The sequence below is a fragment of the Entelurus aequoreus genome, linkage group LG22 (assembly GCF_033978785.1).
Source record: "Entelurus aequoreus isolate RoL-2023_Sb linkage group LG22, RoL_Eaeq_v1.1, whole genome shotgun sequence".
Classification (NCBI taxonomy): domain Eukaryota; kingdom Metazoa; phylum Chordata; class Actinopteri; order Syngnathiformes; family Syngnathidae; genus Entelurus; species Entelurus aequoreus.
The window spans coordinates 13,569,336-13,587,551 of NC_084752.1; the positions used below are offsets into that span (position 1 = coordinate 13,569,336).

The 18,216-nt window shown below is 39.5% G+C and overlaps 1 protein-coding gene across 5 annotated transcripts in view; it reads left to right on the top strand.

Annotated features, from left to right (window-relative positions):
• tenm3 (teneurin transmembrane protein 3) overlaps positions 1-18,216 on the top strand; it is a 755,307-nt gene that overhangs the window by 547,266 nt on the left and 189,825 nt on the right. For 3 of the 5 annotated variants that reach the window (XM_062033280.1, XM_062033279.1, XM_062033283.1), the window contains 3 exons: positions 3,859-4,059; positions 9,063-9,248; positions 17,556-17,582. In XM_062033280.1, the coding sequence (XP_061889264.1) occupies positions 3,859-4,059; positions 9,063-9,248; positions 17,556-17,582 (414 nt within the window). The remainder of the gene's footprint in view (positions 1-3,858; positions 4,060-9,062; positions 9,249-17,555; positions 17,583-18,216) is intronic. The other 2 variants (XM_062033281.1, XM_062033282.1) reach the window with 1 other exon arrangement.

Genomic DNA, 18,216 nt, shown 5'->3' on the forward strand with positions numbered 1-18,216 from the left:
TTATGCTAGCTCCTAGCTCCTCTGCTAGCTCCTAGCTCCATAGAACACGCCAATACAATTCAAACACCTGATCAACACACACAATCACTCAGCCCAAAAGACCGTTTACCTAACCCAAGGTTCATAAAGCTTATATATTTTTAAAAAGTTACGTACGTGACGCGCACATACGGTCAAGTTATCGAATGTTTAGCAGCCAAGGCTGCATACTCACGGTACCTGATATTCAGCTGGGAATGACTACAACAGTAAATAAACACAAGACATATATATACTCTATTAGCCACAACACAACCAGGCTTATATTTAATATGCCACAAATTAATCCTGCATAATAACACCTGCGTGTTTGTTATGCTAGCTCCTAGCTCCTCTGCTAGCTCCTAGCTCCATAGAACACGCCAATACAATTCAAACACCCGATCAACACACACAATCACTCAGCCCAAAAGACCGTTCACCTAACCCAAGGTTCATAAAGCTTATATATTTTTAAAAAGTTACGTACGTGACGCGCACTTACGGTACGGTACGTGTTATGCTAGCTCCTAGCTCCTCTGCTAGCTCCTAGCTCCATAGAACACGCCAATACAATTCAAACACATGATCAACACACACAATCACTCAGCCCAAAAGACCGTTCACCTAACCCAAGGTTCATAAAGCTTATATATTTTAAAAAAGTTACGTACATACGCAAAAAAAAGCCAAAGCTGCATACTCACAGTAGCACGTCTGCGTCTTTGTCATCCAAATCAAAGTAATCCTGGTAAGAGTCTGTGTTGTCCCAGTTCTCTACAGGCGTCTGTGTATCCAAATCAAAAGTCCTCCTGGTTAGAGTCTCTGTTATCCGAGTTCTTCCATCTTGACTGCATCTTTCGGGAATGTAAACAAAGAAGCGCCGGCTGTGTACTGTTGTGGCTGACTACGTTCGAAAAATACGTCCATTTCGCACCGACAACTTTCTTCTTTGCTTGCTTGGCTTCCTTCTCCATAATGCAATGAACATGATTGAAACAGATTCACGAACACAGATGTCCAGAATACTGTGGAATTATGAAATGAAAACAGAGCTTTTTCGTACCGGCTTCAATGTGGAAGGCATACCCGTGTTCGTCGGGCTACGTCACGCGCATACGTCATCCTCAGAGGCGTTTCGAACCGGAAGTTTAGCGGCAAATTTAAAATGTCACTTTATAAGTTAACCCGGCCGTATTGGCATGTGTTATAATGTTAAGATTTCATCATTGATATATAAACTATCAGACTGCGTGGTCGGTAGTAGTGGGTTTCAGTAGGCCTTTAATGAACAATGGAGACTGCAAAGAAGAAAGCTGTAGGTGGGATCCGTGTATTAGCGGCTGGCTGTAGCAACACAACCAGGAGGACTTTGAGTTGGATAGCAGACGCGCTAGCCGCCGACCTCACCTTGACTTCCTCCGTCTCCGGGCCGCCGACCGCATCGATGATCGGGTGGAGTCCTTCGTCGCTCCGTCGATCGCTGGAACGCAGGTGAGCACGGGTGTTGATGAGCAGATGAGGGCTGGCGTAGGTGGATAGCTAATGTTTTTAGCATAGCTCTGTTAGGTCCCTCTGCTAAGTTAGCTTCATTAGCAACAGCATTGTTAAGCTTCGCCAGCCTGGAAAGCATTAACCGTGTAGTTACAGGTCCATGGTTTAATAGTATTGTTGATTTTCTGTCTATCCTTCCAGTCAGGGGTTTATTTCTTTTGTTTCTATCTGCATTTAAGCACGATGCTATCACGTTAGCTCCGTAGCTAAAGAGCTTCGCCGATGTATTGTCGTGGAGATAAAAGTCACTGTGAATGTCCATTTCGCGTTCTCGACTCTCATTTTCAAGAGGATATAGTATCCGAGGTGGTTTAAAATACAAATCCGTGATCCTCAATAGAAAAAGGAGAAAGTGTGGAATCCAATGAACCCTTGTACCTAAGTTACGGTCAGAGCGAAAAAAGATACGTCCTGCACTGAACTCTAGTCCTTCACTCTCACGTTCCTCATCCACGAATCTTTCATCCTCGCTCAAATTAATGGGGTTATCGTCGCTTTCTCGGTCCGAATCGCTCTCGCTGCTGGTGTAAACAATGGGGAAATGTGAGGAGCCCTTCAACCTGTGACGTCACGCTACTTCCGGTACAGGCAAGGCTTTTTTTTATCAGCGACCAAAAGTTGGGAACTTTATCGTCGATGTTCTCTACTAAATCCTTTCAGCAAAAATATGGCAATATCGCGAAATGATCAAGTATGACACATAGAATGGATCTGCTATCCCCGTTTGAATAAAAAAATGTCCTTTCAGTAGGCCTTTAAATATAACTTAGATATTGGGTTTCACTATGTAAAGCGCTTTGCGTCACTAGAGAAAAGCGCTATATGAATATAATTCACTTCAAATTCATAGATGAGTTTTTGGCATTCATTTCCATATGAAGGTTGAGCAATGTAGCTAATGTGTTGGTCTTTTTTTCTTCTTTCTTCAGTCACTCTTTCTTCTTGGATTGTTTGCTGTCTAATAGGTCAAGCATGGTGGTGGTAGTATTATGCTCTGGGTTTGTTTTGCTGCCAATGGAACTGGTGCTTTACAGAGAGTAAATGGGACAATGAAAAAGGAGGATTACCTCCAAATTCTTCAGGACAACCTAAAATCATCAGCCCGGAGGTTGGGTCTTGGGCGCAGTTGGGTGTTCCAACAGGACAATGACCCCAAACACACGTCAAAATCAAATCAAAACAAATCAACTTTATTTATAAAGCACATTTAAAATTGACCACAGGGGTAGCCAAAGTGCTGTACAATGGGCAGGTTAAAAGCAAACACAACACAACACAAACAGAACACGATAAAAAATAAATACATAAAATAAATAAAACATAAAAACAGGTTCCCAGCAGGTGTATTTTGGGGCGCCATTGCAGGATGGATATCACTCTGTGTTAAAAGCCATGGAATAAAAGTATGTTTTTAAGAGAGATTTAAAAACAGGAAGAGAGGAGGCTTGTCTAACACTCAGAGATAGGTCGTTCCAGAGCTTGGGAGCAGCAGCGGCGAAAGCTCTGTCACCTCTAAGCTTCAGCCTTGTGTCAGGGACCGTCAAAAGTGGTAAAGGAATGGCTAAATCAGGCTAGAAATAAGGTTTTAGAATGGCCTTCCCAAAGTCCTGACTTAAACTAGTGGACAATGCTGAAGGAACAAGTCCATGTCAGAAAACCAACAAATTTAGCTGAACTGGACCAATTTTGTCAAGAAAAGTGGTCAAAAATTCAAGCAGAAGCTTGTGGATGGCTACCAAAAGCGCCTTTTTGCAGTGAAACTTGCCAAGAGACATGTAACCAAATATTAACATTGCTGTATGTATACTTTTGACCCAGCAGATTTGGTCACAATTTCAGTAGACCCATAATAAATTCATAAAAGAACCAAACTTCATGAATGTTTTTTGTGACCAACAAGTATGTGCTCCAATCACTCTATCACAAAAAGTAGGAGTTGTAGAAATGATTGGAAACTCAAGACAGCCATGACATTATGTTCTTTACAAGTGTATGTCAACTTTTGACCACGACTGTATGTATAAAACGTCCTGTACGTATTGGAGCTCAGCCGGCGTCCACTAGCTTCCATATATATATATATATATATATATATATATATATATATATATATATATATATATATATATATATATATATATATATATATATATATATATATTTATATATATATATATATATATATATATATATATATATATATATATATATATATATATATGCCTTAGAATAGGCAGCGTGTCTGAGCTTGTTTTTATGTGTATCTCTTTCTCTCTGTGCCTCCAGTTGATTGTATCGACCCCAGTTGTTCCGCCCATGGAGTGTGTATTCATGGCGAGTGTCACTGTCAGCCGGGCTGGGGCGGAGCCAGCTGTGAGATTGCCAAGGCCATGTGTCCAGACCAGTGTTCGGGTCATGGCACTTTCAACGCAGAGACCAGTACTTGTACCTGTGACCAGAACTGGACCGGGCCAGACTGCTCCTTAGGTTTGTACCATGAAGTTTACTGAAGGATGCGTGTGCATGTACGAAGGAAAGAAGGAACTTTTTTGACTACAACGAATGGCGGACTCGCGCAAAGTACTTTGGGTAAATTCATACCATATATGGACGTCGTCGGTTGTAAAAACGTCACAGATTGTGCAAATTCCAAACGGATTGGTTCGCGAAAGTATGAATGAAGGCAAGATTGTTTTATAGATATCTCCGCCTTGCTTCTATGGTTTGATTTCAAATTGTCGGGACTTATGCAGAACCCAAATACACAAAAGCAGGTAAGTACTCATAATAGAGCTCCTTTAAAGTACATTTTCACACTTGCATAATTAAAGGAAGTTGAGTTTATTGAATCATACTTCTTCTGTATGCCATTCTTTGAAAAAAAAAAAGAAGAAATATCTAAATACCGTGATACTTCAACTTATGAGCACGAATCGTTCCACAACCAAGCTTGTAACTCAAATCACTCTTATTTGAAATCAGACCCCACCACCCCAATTTAATTGACATTTAATTTCTCAAAACAGCACAATTTTAACATTTCAACTTTTAGATAAGAAATATTGTATACAAATCAATGCAATAGATTTTACTGCAATTTTTATGAAAAACTTGGTTCTATTAAATAGTGTAATAAAATAATAATTGTTATTGGATTTTTATTATTCATGATTTAAATACATACCTAGAATAAAAAATAAAAAGGCCACAATAGTTTTTTGTCAGAAAATGTGTACTTTGTTGTGCAGTGCATATTATTTCTTCAATCCCGCTGTTTTGAAGAGAGGAAAAAAAACATTTGTTTAATGAAAAAAACAATATAATCTAACATAAAGCAGTTTATAGTTCTACTTGCCTATATATATTTTTTCATAATCCAGTTATATTAAAACTAAAAATGGCAAAAACATCAAATCTGTCACTTGAACTTGTAACTTTTCTTGGTATTGTAATTTTTTTTTAAAACTTTTATTATCATTTCATGAATTATACTTTAAGAAGCTGTTTTTCTAATTACTTACAAGTGTGCAATTCTATAGAAATTATTTAGTGATATATGGGTGCACGCAAGGTAAAATATTTTTTTACATGTTCTTATTTTATTTTCCGATGACATTACTGTCAATCAAAATGATCTGTAATTAATTCCCAGACTTATAAATGAATTATAAATACGCCAACTAGGTGTCAATATCCTTGTGTCGCTGAACAATTAAAGATAGAAGAGTATTCCAAAACAGCCCTACTGTATAGGGCAGGGGTCAGCAACCCAAAACGTTGAAAGAATCATATTGGACCAAAAATACAAAAAACAAATCTGTCTGGAGCCGCAAAAAATTAAAAGCCGTATATAAGTCTTATAATGAAGGCAACACATGACGTACGTGTCTATATTATCTATAATAGCTTACTATCAACATGACTTTATAAGTCTTATATAAGTGTTATAATGAAGGCAACACATGATGTAAGTGTCTATATTAGCTATAGTAGCCTACTATCAAAATGACTAGGTGTCGCAGGCTGACACAAATCTTCGTTGACAGAAATGTTGAAAATGTAATATTTATTCTACACATTTTTACAACATTCGAAACCATTAGTAAAACAGAGGCTACTTAGAAGCTGACATAACTCCTGGAAATGACTGGCTTTTAGTGGCCAAAGGTATAGATGTCTGTGTCCAAGTTACAGGAACCGGCAGGCTGTTTTCTTTTAATACATTTATTTGTATCTTTGGCAAGCTATGTAATATTTGCTGTGGTCTGGAACAACATGGCACACAAACAACTGAAATGCAGCCAATACTACATACAGATAATGTGTCATGAGACAAAACTAAATTATACACAAAGAGGATAAAAGTAAAGGAAATTATATGAGCTAAAATATACCTACAAATGAGGCATTATGATGCAATATTTACATACAGCTAGCCTAAATAGCATGTTAGCATTGATTAGCTTCAATGTTTATTTATATATCAGTCAATCAATGTTTATTAAAATAGCCCTAAATCACAAGTGTCTCAAAGGGCTGCTCTAGCCACAACGACATCCGCGGTACAGAGCCCACATAAGGGCAAGGAAAAACTCAGAACCCCAATGGGACGTCGATGCTTGCAGTCATGCACTAACCAAAATATGCCTGATTAGCACTCCAACAAGTCAAAACATCAACAAAGCTCACCTTTGTGCATTCACGCACAGCATAAAATTGTTGGTGGACAAAATGAGACAAAGAAGAAGTGGAAGATTTTACATGTAAACAAACTGTTGCGTCACAGTCCACATTATGGTGAGTTCAAGAACCGCCAAAATTAGTAGGACAAAATTATGTTCACCAAATACTGTCATCAGTGAAGCATACACACAAACATATTAAACAGTGGTAGTTCTAACAATTGGGAAGGTTTGTGTCATGTTTGTCCTCAAACAAAAAACATACTAAAACAAAAAAAATATTTTTCCCCCATCTGTTTCCATTCCTAATCCTTTTTTAAAAATGCTCCGGAGAGCCACTAGGGCGGCACTAAAGAGCCGCATGCGGGATGCTGACCTCTGGTATAGGGTTATAGGGTGTATAGGGTTTATGAAACCAGTGTATCAGCATATACTGTACACTAGGAAACAAACAGAACAGTGACCCTCTGGTACTACCTTCCCTCACCTCTTAGGCGGACAATCTCCAGGACATAGATCCAAAACTAAAACCTTCTTGTAAACACGTTCCAGGATGTCTTTTTACATGGCTGGTGGCTAAGTGGTCATCACTCAACTTGAAGGTTGGCAGCTGTGATCCTGACTGCATCGGAACTCTGTCAAAGACTCTGAAGCTTCCGTTGCTTCTTATGTCATCACCATAGTACCCCTTGGACTCCAAGATACTGTGTTTTAAAATAATTATTTATAGTTATATATAGTTTATAGTTCACCTTAAACAAGCTTTTTGTGGCCATAAATAAATATTTTGTTTGTGGATAAACACTAATACACACATTCCCTTCATTTTGAATATTTGGACCGGGTAAAGAATAATAAAAACATTTATATATTTTTCTCCCATTTTCCATATTTCAGACTTAGACTTAGACTTAGACAAACTTTATTGATCCACTAGGGAAATTGTTCCACACAGTAGGTCAGTTTCAAAGGATGGAAAGGGTATGGATGGAAAGGATAATGCGGGTATTAAGTACATTAAAAATGTACCATAGTAGTGATATAAAGTATAACATATATGTAATATTTGATTATTATACACTACCGTTCAAAAGTTTGGGGTCACCCAAACAATTTTGTGGAATAGCCTTCATTTCTAAGAACAAGAATAGACTGTCGAGTTTCCGATGAAAGTTCTCTTTTTCTGGCCATTTTGAGCGTTTAATTGACCCCACAAATGTGATGCTCCAGAAACTCAATCTGCTCAAAGGAAGGTCAGTTTTGTAGCTTCTGTAACGAGCTAAACTGTTTTCAGATGTGTGAACATGATTGCACAAGGGTTTTCTAATCATCAATTAGCCTTCTGAGCCAATGAGCAAACACATTGTACCATTAGAACACTGGAGTGATAGTTGCTGGAAATGGGCCTCTATACACCTATGTAGATATTGCACCAAAAACCAGACATTTGCAGCTAGAATAGTCATTTACCACATTAGCAATGTATAGAGTGTATTTCTTTAAAGTTAAGACTAGTTTAAAGTTATCTTCATTGAAAAGTACAGTGCTTTTCCTTCAAAAATAAGGACATTTCAATGTGACCCCAAACTTTTGAACGGTAGTGTATACATATATAATACATACTGATATATTATATTATTATATTATATTATATTTTTATATAATATATACAATATATAACAAATCCCAATTACCGTGTACAATATTACAGTATAGGTAACAGCTGCAGCGAAAGAAAAAAAAAAAAAAAGGGCAGCATAAAATAGAAAGTAGATCTAGCAGAAAATATACATAATAAACAAATAGAGATAGCTAACATAGAAGTGGTCAGGTAATAGACAAATATCATATGTCATCATTTTAAAAGTTTTAATACATCAAATTCAATTATCTGTTTTATAGAGAATGCTGCTATTCTTAATTGTCGATGGAAAACATTTGTTGTCATTAAAATGTGTGTATGATGATCGTAGTAGTAATGTTTCTATAAAATATGTAAACAAGTCATGTATGGAAAATACTGTAGCATGATTCTGAAATACACCAAAATCATCAATTGGAATTTAAATCATATTGCAATTATACAAAATATATAATTCCAAAATCCATGTAGAAATTTAGGAAACAAATACAATAACTGTTATAGTAGTCAATGATAATTGTTTACCTACAAAACCAGGCATGGCCTCAGGCAGGAACAATTTACAATCTATGTAGGTCGACACAACAAATGGGTCCTACAGGTTGTATTCTGTCACATGACTTTCGAACGGAAGTAAACAAAGTGGTGGGCCACCAAACCAATATGGCTACCGTGTAACAGAGTACGAACTATCTGAGTACACAAGGGGCCTAGATCTTAACGTTAAAATCAAACTATGCAATGGAAAATAATCTATCGCTATCTGTTATAAAAAAAATAATAATTGTTGAGTGATCCCAAGGATTATCCGTCACATTCCCAGACATGTCGAACTATCTGGTCCTCCAGATATCATTCCACACAACAAAACAGATAAAAACCTGGAAAAGCATGGATGTCTACAACTTCTTTGTGTGTGGCTGGGTCAAGGAAATTGGTATCAAGACTCTCCCGGATAAATCATTCAGGTGGCATTTCATGAATCAACTTCACGTCTACAGCCGTGTTTGTTGCCTTATTGCTGTTGTTGTTGCACATGCCATTTAAGTCTGTCTGTGTGACTGTGTTATGTTAAGTCTGCATTTTAAGCATCTGAGAAGTCCAACACTCCTTAGACTTAACTAATGTATAATAAATTATGTATTCTATTTGTATTTTCCATACAGAGGTCTGTCAGGTGGTCTGCGGTCACCACGGCGTTTGTTATGGTGGTCTGTGCCGATGCGAAGAAGGGTGGGCCGGAACTGTGTGTGACCAGAAGGCCTGCCATCCCTTATGTAGCAAGAACGGTGTGTGTAAGGAGGGCAAGTGTGAGTGTGACCAGGGCTGGACCGGGGAGCATTGCAATATCGGTAAGTGGATCACGTTCAGAGCACTACATTCCAACACTGTACTTCATAAATTGTGAGGGAATAATGCATGGTGGTACTTCTACTTGATTCTTGCCCATTGTTTTGTCTTTTTACTGGTCTTATTAACTTCATTGTATCTATCATGAATGTGCATCGACATACTTTGTATGGATGATGTACTGACTGCTTTAAATTGAGATTATGTACATAAACAAATATAAATCCAAAGATATTCAATTCTCTTGTGTAGCTATTATAATTCCCAGTGTAAATCCTTGCAAAATTGTGTAGGTTGCCAGAAGCCCAGGCAGTAGATTGTAATTGTAATCTATTGTCATGTTTCAGACATGGTTGAGTTCGGCTTACAATGCTAAGTTTTTACCAGTAAACCCTGAACAGGCCTGCATTATTATACCATGATTAGACTGACACAATGTAATTCCAAAAACAAAGAAGAGGAATGTGTTCTTTCATCTTTGCATGTGAGAAGCCAATTCCATCCATCCATCTATTGTATCACGTTCAAGTGGAAGTCTCGAGGCTTGAAGTACATCATGTCAGGTTTTACCCTCCCACGTATGTGCCAAACATAAGAGACAATGGAGCAAATTGGAGAGGATCTCAGTGAAGAAGTATGCAATGCGCAAATACGAGCTCTTTCAGAACGACAGAACGACATCTACAGTAAAATGTACACTGATATTCGCACACACACTAGGTGTGGTGAAATTACCCCTCTGCATTCGACCCATCCCCTTATTTCACCCCCTGGGAGGTGAGGGGAGCAGCTCGGGAATCGTTATTCCAACCCTTGATGCTGAGTGTCAAGCAGGGAGGTAATGGGTCCCATTTTTATAGTCTTTGGTATGACTCGGCAGGGGTTTGAACTCACGACCTACCAATCTCAGGGCGGACACTTTAACCACAAGGCCACTGAGCAGGTACAAAAAAAAAACGGACTGATGTTCCACATCGAGTAGTTTCAGCTCCAGTGATAAGGTTTCGATGGAGATCCAGATCCAGTTTTGTGCAGACAGTCCTGCACCTCCAGGCAACCAAACAAGTAGCAAGTACCAACATCTGGGAAGATGAAGGACAGAGGAATCACACCAACGGAAAGCCTCGATCGTGGCCACGACTTTGGCTGGACAATCTGGAAGTTTCTTAACATATGCGTGCGGAACAAGGCAAATGCAAAGGACTGATGAAAGCCTAGAACTACACAGCAGAGGACACACCACAAGACAATGTCCCACCTTCTGGAATGTGCCAATGCCCCCCGGTGCAGCCCAGAAGACCTTTCAGAACCTACCCCATCAGCTGTGGCCTGTGCTCGATACTGGCAGAACGACGCCTGAGATTGCTACGGACTCGAAAAGAAGAAGCTCCAACAACAAATTAGATGTTTCGCTTCTGTCGCCATTGTTCATTATTACTACACAGGAAGCTAAATAGCTGGTCAACAACAGCTGTGGTTACTTGGTCTCGAAAAATAAAAGTGCTATTCAACTTGTGGCCTGGAATGACACCAGACTGGCCCACATCTTTATAGCAGAGTCCTAAAAAACACTTGAGTATAGGCTAGCTTGTCAGCAGTAGGTCCTTAAAAACAGCAGTTTTATAGACATGGCTATTTTCCTCCCCTGATTTAGTAACACAGACAAAATGAATAGACAAATGTCTATTGCAGGCGATTTATTTTCAGGAATATGCAAAATAGTAAAGGGAGAAGTATGACCTCCCGGTCCTTAGCTTTCTGAAAATGTGGCCACAAAAACAAATGAGTTGAATAGCTCTGGCATAAATAGATCAAAACACTGTCAGCAAAGCAAGCATAGTGTATGCTACATCGTTAAGTTGCCTTCAGTAGGGAAGCCCAGACTTCACAGCTACTTCAACTGGCTCCTCACCATGTGAAAGAACAGTGACTCTAGTCTGAGCTACCATTGGATACCCGAGCTCCTCACCCAGTCCAGCCTGATATAAGTGGAAACGTCTATTATGTCAGCTCTTTCGCTCACTACCCAAAGCTCGTTCCCGTAGGCGAAGGTACAAACGTAAACACAAGAGGGAAATCGAGAGCTTTGCCTTCTGGCTTTGCGGCGACAAAACCCAGGACATAAAGGTGCCTGTCCTTGACTGCCTTGTATGGCACATTGCAGGGAACCCTCAGCAGCTTTCAATGTAGATTTTTTGGGCTGAGCCTGACCGGGCTCCATCAAATACTAGATGCTTGGCTCCAGGTTGAGATGCGGGCTCTACTTCCGTGTCTGGCCCGCCACCATGGACCTATTCGCCTTGGGACTTCCTCCCATGGGCCTAGGATTACTTGGGCTCTTCAGCCATGGAGAAGATGAGAGAAGCCATCTTCAGAAAAAAGTTGTGTGTTCTCCCGTTTCCCTTTTATGCTCACAAAGACGTCATAATTCTCTATTAACTTTGCAACATAATTATTGAATCAAGCACTACTTGTAGATACTGTAACATCTTCTAAGACAAACTGAATGGTCCAGTTGTGGTCGATTGAAATTCCTGAGAATACAGTGACCCTGATGAATGAGATATAGGCCCCTTTTACACTAAGCCGGATAAGGTTATCCAAGGTAAATCCCACCTAACCTTATCCTTGTCCACACACACACACAATGGTCGTTTAAGACCCCCTCCCAACCTCCGTCCGCCGGCGCAACGCGACCTAGTACGCATGTGCGGAAAATGTGCACGTCATAGTTACCTCCAGTGTTGCTTTGTGTGCAAGTTCTTAAATGTAACTTATCTGAACAATATCCAGTGTTGTGGTATTTCAATTAACTGGAATCCAGTGTGCTGTGGGGCCCTATTGTAGTGAGTCACACCTGAGCCATCATAAATTAATCAAATCTTTAGAGGACACAAATGTACACAATGTGATAAACAAAATTTTACATCAATCAATCTAGGGATCTAGATATCTGGTCAGGACACACCTCACTCGTTTGCCTTCACCTTCATTGTCCATTCGTTTTTGGTGACTTGATATACTCTGGACCTAAACGTTGAGTCCGCGACATACTGTACATGGCGGACAATAACTGATACAGTCTGCTTTGTCAGTCCAAAAGCATTCGCCGTTTTCCGTAGTCTTCCCTCGACGGCCAGGTTATACAAAGCACACGCTACCTTTTTTATCACATCCACAGGAGCCCGCATTCTCGTTGACTCACCTTCGACAAATGGACAAAGTTTTTCGGAAAGTAGAATCACAGCTGACCTGGACATTGGAAAGTTCTCTTGCCGTCTGAGAAGTGTTGTATCCCAAATAGCTGCAATCGCTTTCTCTTAAGGTATTCATGTGTGATTTCCACAAGCGTCTGTACAGACGGAAGGAAAAACACGGGCATGTCTGGATGACTCGCCTCCATATTTTCAGTGGTTATCTCCGAGTTATGAAACCGCTTTATTATGAAACTGGCTGTGGCGCATTCTTTCTGACATCACTTCCTGTATGTCTTTCTGGCGTCACTTCCTCTTCGAACTCAGTTTGTAAACGATCAATGAGTCCATACAAAGCTAAGAGCCGGAGATTCAAGAAATAGACGGCGCACTTACCCGTGTAAAAAAATATCCAAGGAGGGGAACCTTAAACGATGATTTAGTGTGGCTGAAACAGGGCTTATGCTAAATAATTATTTGTTTAAAGGGTTATCTGGCTTAGTGTAGACATAGCCTTACAGACAACCTTTGGATACCATACCGTGCATGCCTTAAAGGGCCTGAGAAAGTTGTGTGGAACAGATCAATTATGCTTTGCACTTTTGCAAATGCAAAACATGCAAACAAAGTGACGTTATTTGTATGGTGACGAGTTGTGTTGTTAAACAGCTTAAATAGTTGGGGATTTGTGGCAGCCTTGCCGTATCAAATCCAAAACTTGAAATAAAATGTGTTGGCAAACAGACTGACAGCTACAGAAGCACTTTGAAAAAGCTGCAAATTGACTTCAGTTATTATCAATTAGACGCACACAAGCACAAAGTGACTCACTGGAAGTGGCATGCTGAGAGAGAACAACAGTGTGACAAGTAAAAATCTATTTAGCGCTTAGCCAACGGACCGTTTGTTTAGAGGAAATTGCAATGTGTCGTGGCAGAACAATTTTACATTAAACTCAATGAGACTTTTCCTTCATTAATCCCTCCATCTCTAAACATCCCAATCACACCTCATACAATCCTGCTAGAAACTCTGATCTCACTTTAACAAACAAGTTTTGGATCCACTATATTCCTATTAATAATTACGCTGTGTATTATGCTCTATCTTAAAGAGGAACTGCACTTTTTTTGGAATTTTGCCTATTGTTCACAACCATTATAAGAGACTAAAACACACACCTTTTTGAGGGGGATTTTTAAAGATGATAAAAAACAACTTCAACGTTTTGTGTAAACACTGCAAATATACAGTCGTGGTCAAAAGTTTACATACACTTGTAAAGAACATAATGTCATGGCTGTCTTGAGTTTCCAATAATTTCTACAACTCATATTTTTTTAGAGTGATTGGAGCACATACTTGTTGGTCACAAAAAACATTCATGAAATTTGGTTCTTTTATGAATTTATTATGGGTCTACTGAAAATGTGACCAAATCTGCTGGGTCAAAAGTATACATACAGCAATGTTAATATTTCTCCCTTGGCAAGTTTCACTGCAATAAGGCGCTTTTGGTAGCCATCCACAAGCTTCTGGTTGAATTTTTGACCACTCCTCTTGACAAAATTGGTGCCGTTCAGCTAAATTATTTGGTTTTCTGACATGGACTTGTTTCTTCAGCATTGTCCACACGTTTAAGTCAGGACTTTGGGAAGGCCATTCTAAAATCTTCATTCTAGCCTGATTTAGCCACTTTTGATGTGTGTTTGGGGTCATTGTCCTGTTGGAACACTCAACTGCGCCCAAGACCCAACCTCTGGGCTGATGATTTTAGGTTGTCCTGAAGAATTTGGAGGTAATCCTCCTTTTTCATTGTCCCATTTACTCTCTGTAAAGCACCAGTTCCATTGGCAGCAAAACAGGCCCAGAGCATAATACTACCATCACCATGCTTGACTGTAGGGATGGTGTTCCTGGGATTAAAGGCCTCACCTTTTCTCCTCCAAACATATTGCTGGGTATTGTGGCCAAGCAGCTAAATTTTTGTTTCATCTGACCACAGAAATTTCCTCTAGAAGGTCTTATCTTTGTCTATGTGATGTCAGAAATTATTGGAAACTCGAGACAGCCATGACATTATGTTCTTTACAAGTGTATGTAAACTTTTGACCACTACTGTATGTATAATGTAGTAACAGTTATGTTCATAACAATATGTAATATGTACAATATTTACTGTATTTTGATCAGTTCAATCATTGCCGGTACTAATTAATTTGCGTATTTATTTCCATTTCCATACTTCTGGCAACACCACCTTTCAGACACAAAACGATTGTGTGTGATATAATCATGGCATTTTCGGTAAAAAACAACAAAAAAGACTATTTTTGGAAAAATGAGGATTCACAACCTTATTTTTTTTACATCTGAATTTATGGAGGATGAACTACTGCTTCTAGAAGCCAGCACGAAAGAAAAGTGAGACGTTGGAGCAGACGGAAGCCGAGAGAGTGATGTAAAAGTAAACCGAATGCTGCAAAATGTGGAACTTGAAGTCGAGCTATTTTGACATAAATGGAGTGCTTACCCATAATTAACCGGAAAATAATGTCGCTGTCCAGCTGGACCAAATGCACAACTGTCCATTGAGTGAGTAACTTTAATATCGATCATGTTACACGCAGCACGTCGTGTGTTATTAAAAATATAGTACATATGCTGTCGAGCTGGCTGTGTACAAACAAAACATGAAATGTGGGCTAATACTTTACAGATACTGTAATATGATTGATCGTGTATTTTAGTCAGTACAGATTGGTGTCTTCTCGCATTGTGTTGTGCATTACAAACTCAAACGCGTTTCGTATCGTTGTAGAACCTAGCTTATCTCTTGCCGCAGTTAGCTTTCACGGCTAGTACCGTAGCGCCCCGATGTGTTGATACGCTAGAAAAATAGTTCCTCAGTGTTTGCTCTTACAATAACAATGTCGCTACAGTTTGGTTATTATACAGTTTGAAGAATTGTTGACTGTTTTGAATGCATTTTTTTTTACAGTGATTTAGTGGTAGAATTGATTGCTCCCATTAGCTGCATTGCTAGCTACCAAGAACAAGCAGATTTGTATATGTTGGGAAGCGGGAAAAAAACAACATTTTGTCTTCTTGTCTCTCATAATGATTATGTGTGCAGTTCCCCTTTAAATGGGATACTTCCGTCCGACTTTGATAGCTATACTGTGTACACTGTGTACTTTTTGGGAATTTTGACAGTGATTGTCATTACCGAGACTTTAAAGGCTGCGTCCGGGCGTGTGTCCCAATTGGCACACATCCGTACTTACTAAGTGTTCCTAATCCAAACTACACATTTTCTCCTTTGAAGGAATCCCCCTGTAATGCACTTTACAAACCTTCTCTGCCACGCCTTAATGCACTCCAGGAAGGATTATTTTAGGATCCTCCTCCATCACCCCCATCTTGGTGTGGTCTGTGTCTTAAAAAGAGTTCCCCTGTTAACTCTAAAGCCAGGTCATAAGAGCAAGACGATGGCTCCAATGTTCTTCTCAGCCAGGAACTGTCGGATGCTTTGGGCATTGTGAGCAGTCCCATTGTCATGGTAATGCGGTCCTGCTACAACTTGTGTCTCTTTTCGCATGCGAACACTGCAGGATGTCTTTGAAGACATACTATTTGATTGTCAGGCCCTCTGGAAAGAATTCACAAATTAGACGATGCCCCTTAGGCCCCGTTTACACTAAGGTTATCCAGGGTAAATCCCAGCTAACCTTATCCTTGTCCACACACACACAATGGTCGTTCAAGACCCCCTCCCAACCTCCGTCCGCCGGGGCAACGCGACCTAATACGCATGCGCGGAAAATAGTCACCTCCAGTGTTGCTTTGTCTGCAAGTTCTTAAATTAAATGTAACTTATCTGAACAATATCCAGTGTTGTGGTATTTCAGTTAACTGGAATCCAGTGTGCTGTGGGGGCTTATTGTAGTGAATCACACCTGAGCCATCATAAATTAAGCAAATCTTTATTGGACACGAAAATACACAATGTGACAAAGAACATTTGACAACAATCAATCTCGGGATCAAGATATCTGGTCAAGGCACTCCTCTCTTTTGCCTTCACCTTCATTGTCCATTCGTTTTTGGTGACTTTATATACTCTGGACCTAGACGTTGAGTCCGCGACATACATGGCGGACAATAACTGATACAGTCTGCTTTGCCAGTCCAAAAGCATTCGCCGTTTTCCTTAGTTAGTCTTCCCTCGTCGGCCAGGTAATACAAAGCACACGCTACCTTTTTTATCACATCCACAGGAGCCCGCATTCTCATTGACTCACCTTCGACAAATGGACAAAGTTATTCGGTAAGTAGAATCACAGCTGACCTGGACTTTCAAAAGTTCTCTTGCCGTCTGAGAAGTGTTGTATCCCGAATAGCTGCAATCGCATTCTCTTAAGGTATTCATGTGTGATTTCCACAAGCGTCTGTACATGTAGAAGAAGGAGAAAAACGGGCATGTCTGGATGACTCGCCTCCATCTTTCCAGTGGTTAGCTCCGAGTTACGAAACCAACCGCTTTATTATGAAGCTGGCTGTGGCACGTTCTTTCTGATGTCACTTCCTGTATGGGACGCAGTCTTTTTGGCGTCACTTCCTCTCCGAACTCAGTTTGTAAACGATCAATGAGTCCATACAGAGCTAAGAGCCGGAGATTCAAGAAATACACGGCGCACTTACCCGTGTAAAAATTTGTCCGAGGAGGGGAACCTTAAACGCTGGTTTAGTGTGGCTGAAAATGTATTACATGTTATTATCGTATAAGGGTAAAACATCGGAATTAACCTGCAGTGTGAACAAAGTCTGGGTTTGGAGGTTGCCAGGAGAACGGTACATTGTGCCAAGTGTGAATTTTGGTGGAGGAGGAATTATGGTATGGGGTTGTCTTTCAGTGTGAACAAAGCCTTTGGGATATCATGTTTGATACTAAAAATGCTCTCAATTTTCTTACCTACTTTGTTTACGCTGAACCTTTTTGTGTCTAATTCTTCTTCCTCTATCACTTGCTGGGTAAATCACATATAAGATGTGATAATGATATTGGAGGCCAATATTCTACACTAAAATCTTTCTACTTTTCTTCTTTAAAAGCTCACAATCCGGATATTAGAGTAAAAGGTACTGTACTCTTTTTTTCCCCCCTGTGCCGCTGTTCATAATGTCGCTTTTTTCCTACCCATTCTTGTTTTTTCCCCCATCACACGTGCTTCTTCTTACGCAGTTATCTGCCGATTAGCAAAATCAGGGGTGTCCAAACTTTTTCCCGTAAGGGTTGTAAACTCCAGAATCAAAGTTTTTTGGGCTTATTTAATTGAATAAAAAAGACTAAAATACATCCAGTATACTAGGAAGTTCTGTACATCTAAAGAAAAACAGCCGACATGTCAGATTTTTGTCATGAGCATCAGCATTCCAATTTTTTCTCCTGACATTACACTTTTTGCTCCATTTTAACATGTATATTGTGTTGTTTTTGGTCATTTTTAGATTTTTTTATAATTGCACTTTGGACACCCCAAGCTAAATGAATGCATTATAATGGAAAATTCCTTCACTAAATCCTCCTTATTAAGATTCTAATTGGCCATGTTTTAAAGAATGTGTTTGACAGGGTACCTCCATGCTAGTAATTATAGTATTTCTTGCAGCTCATATTTTTTTATTCTAAATTGGAATGGATGAAATACTGTACTCAAACAAAATGGAATATTTACATTTTACAATAGGAGGGATTTATTGTTTGGCTTACATG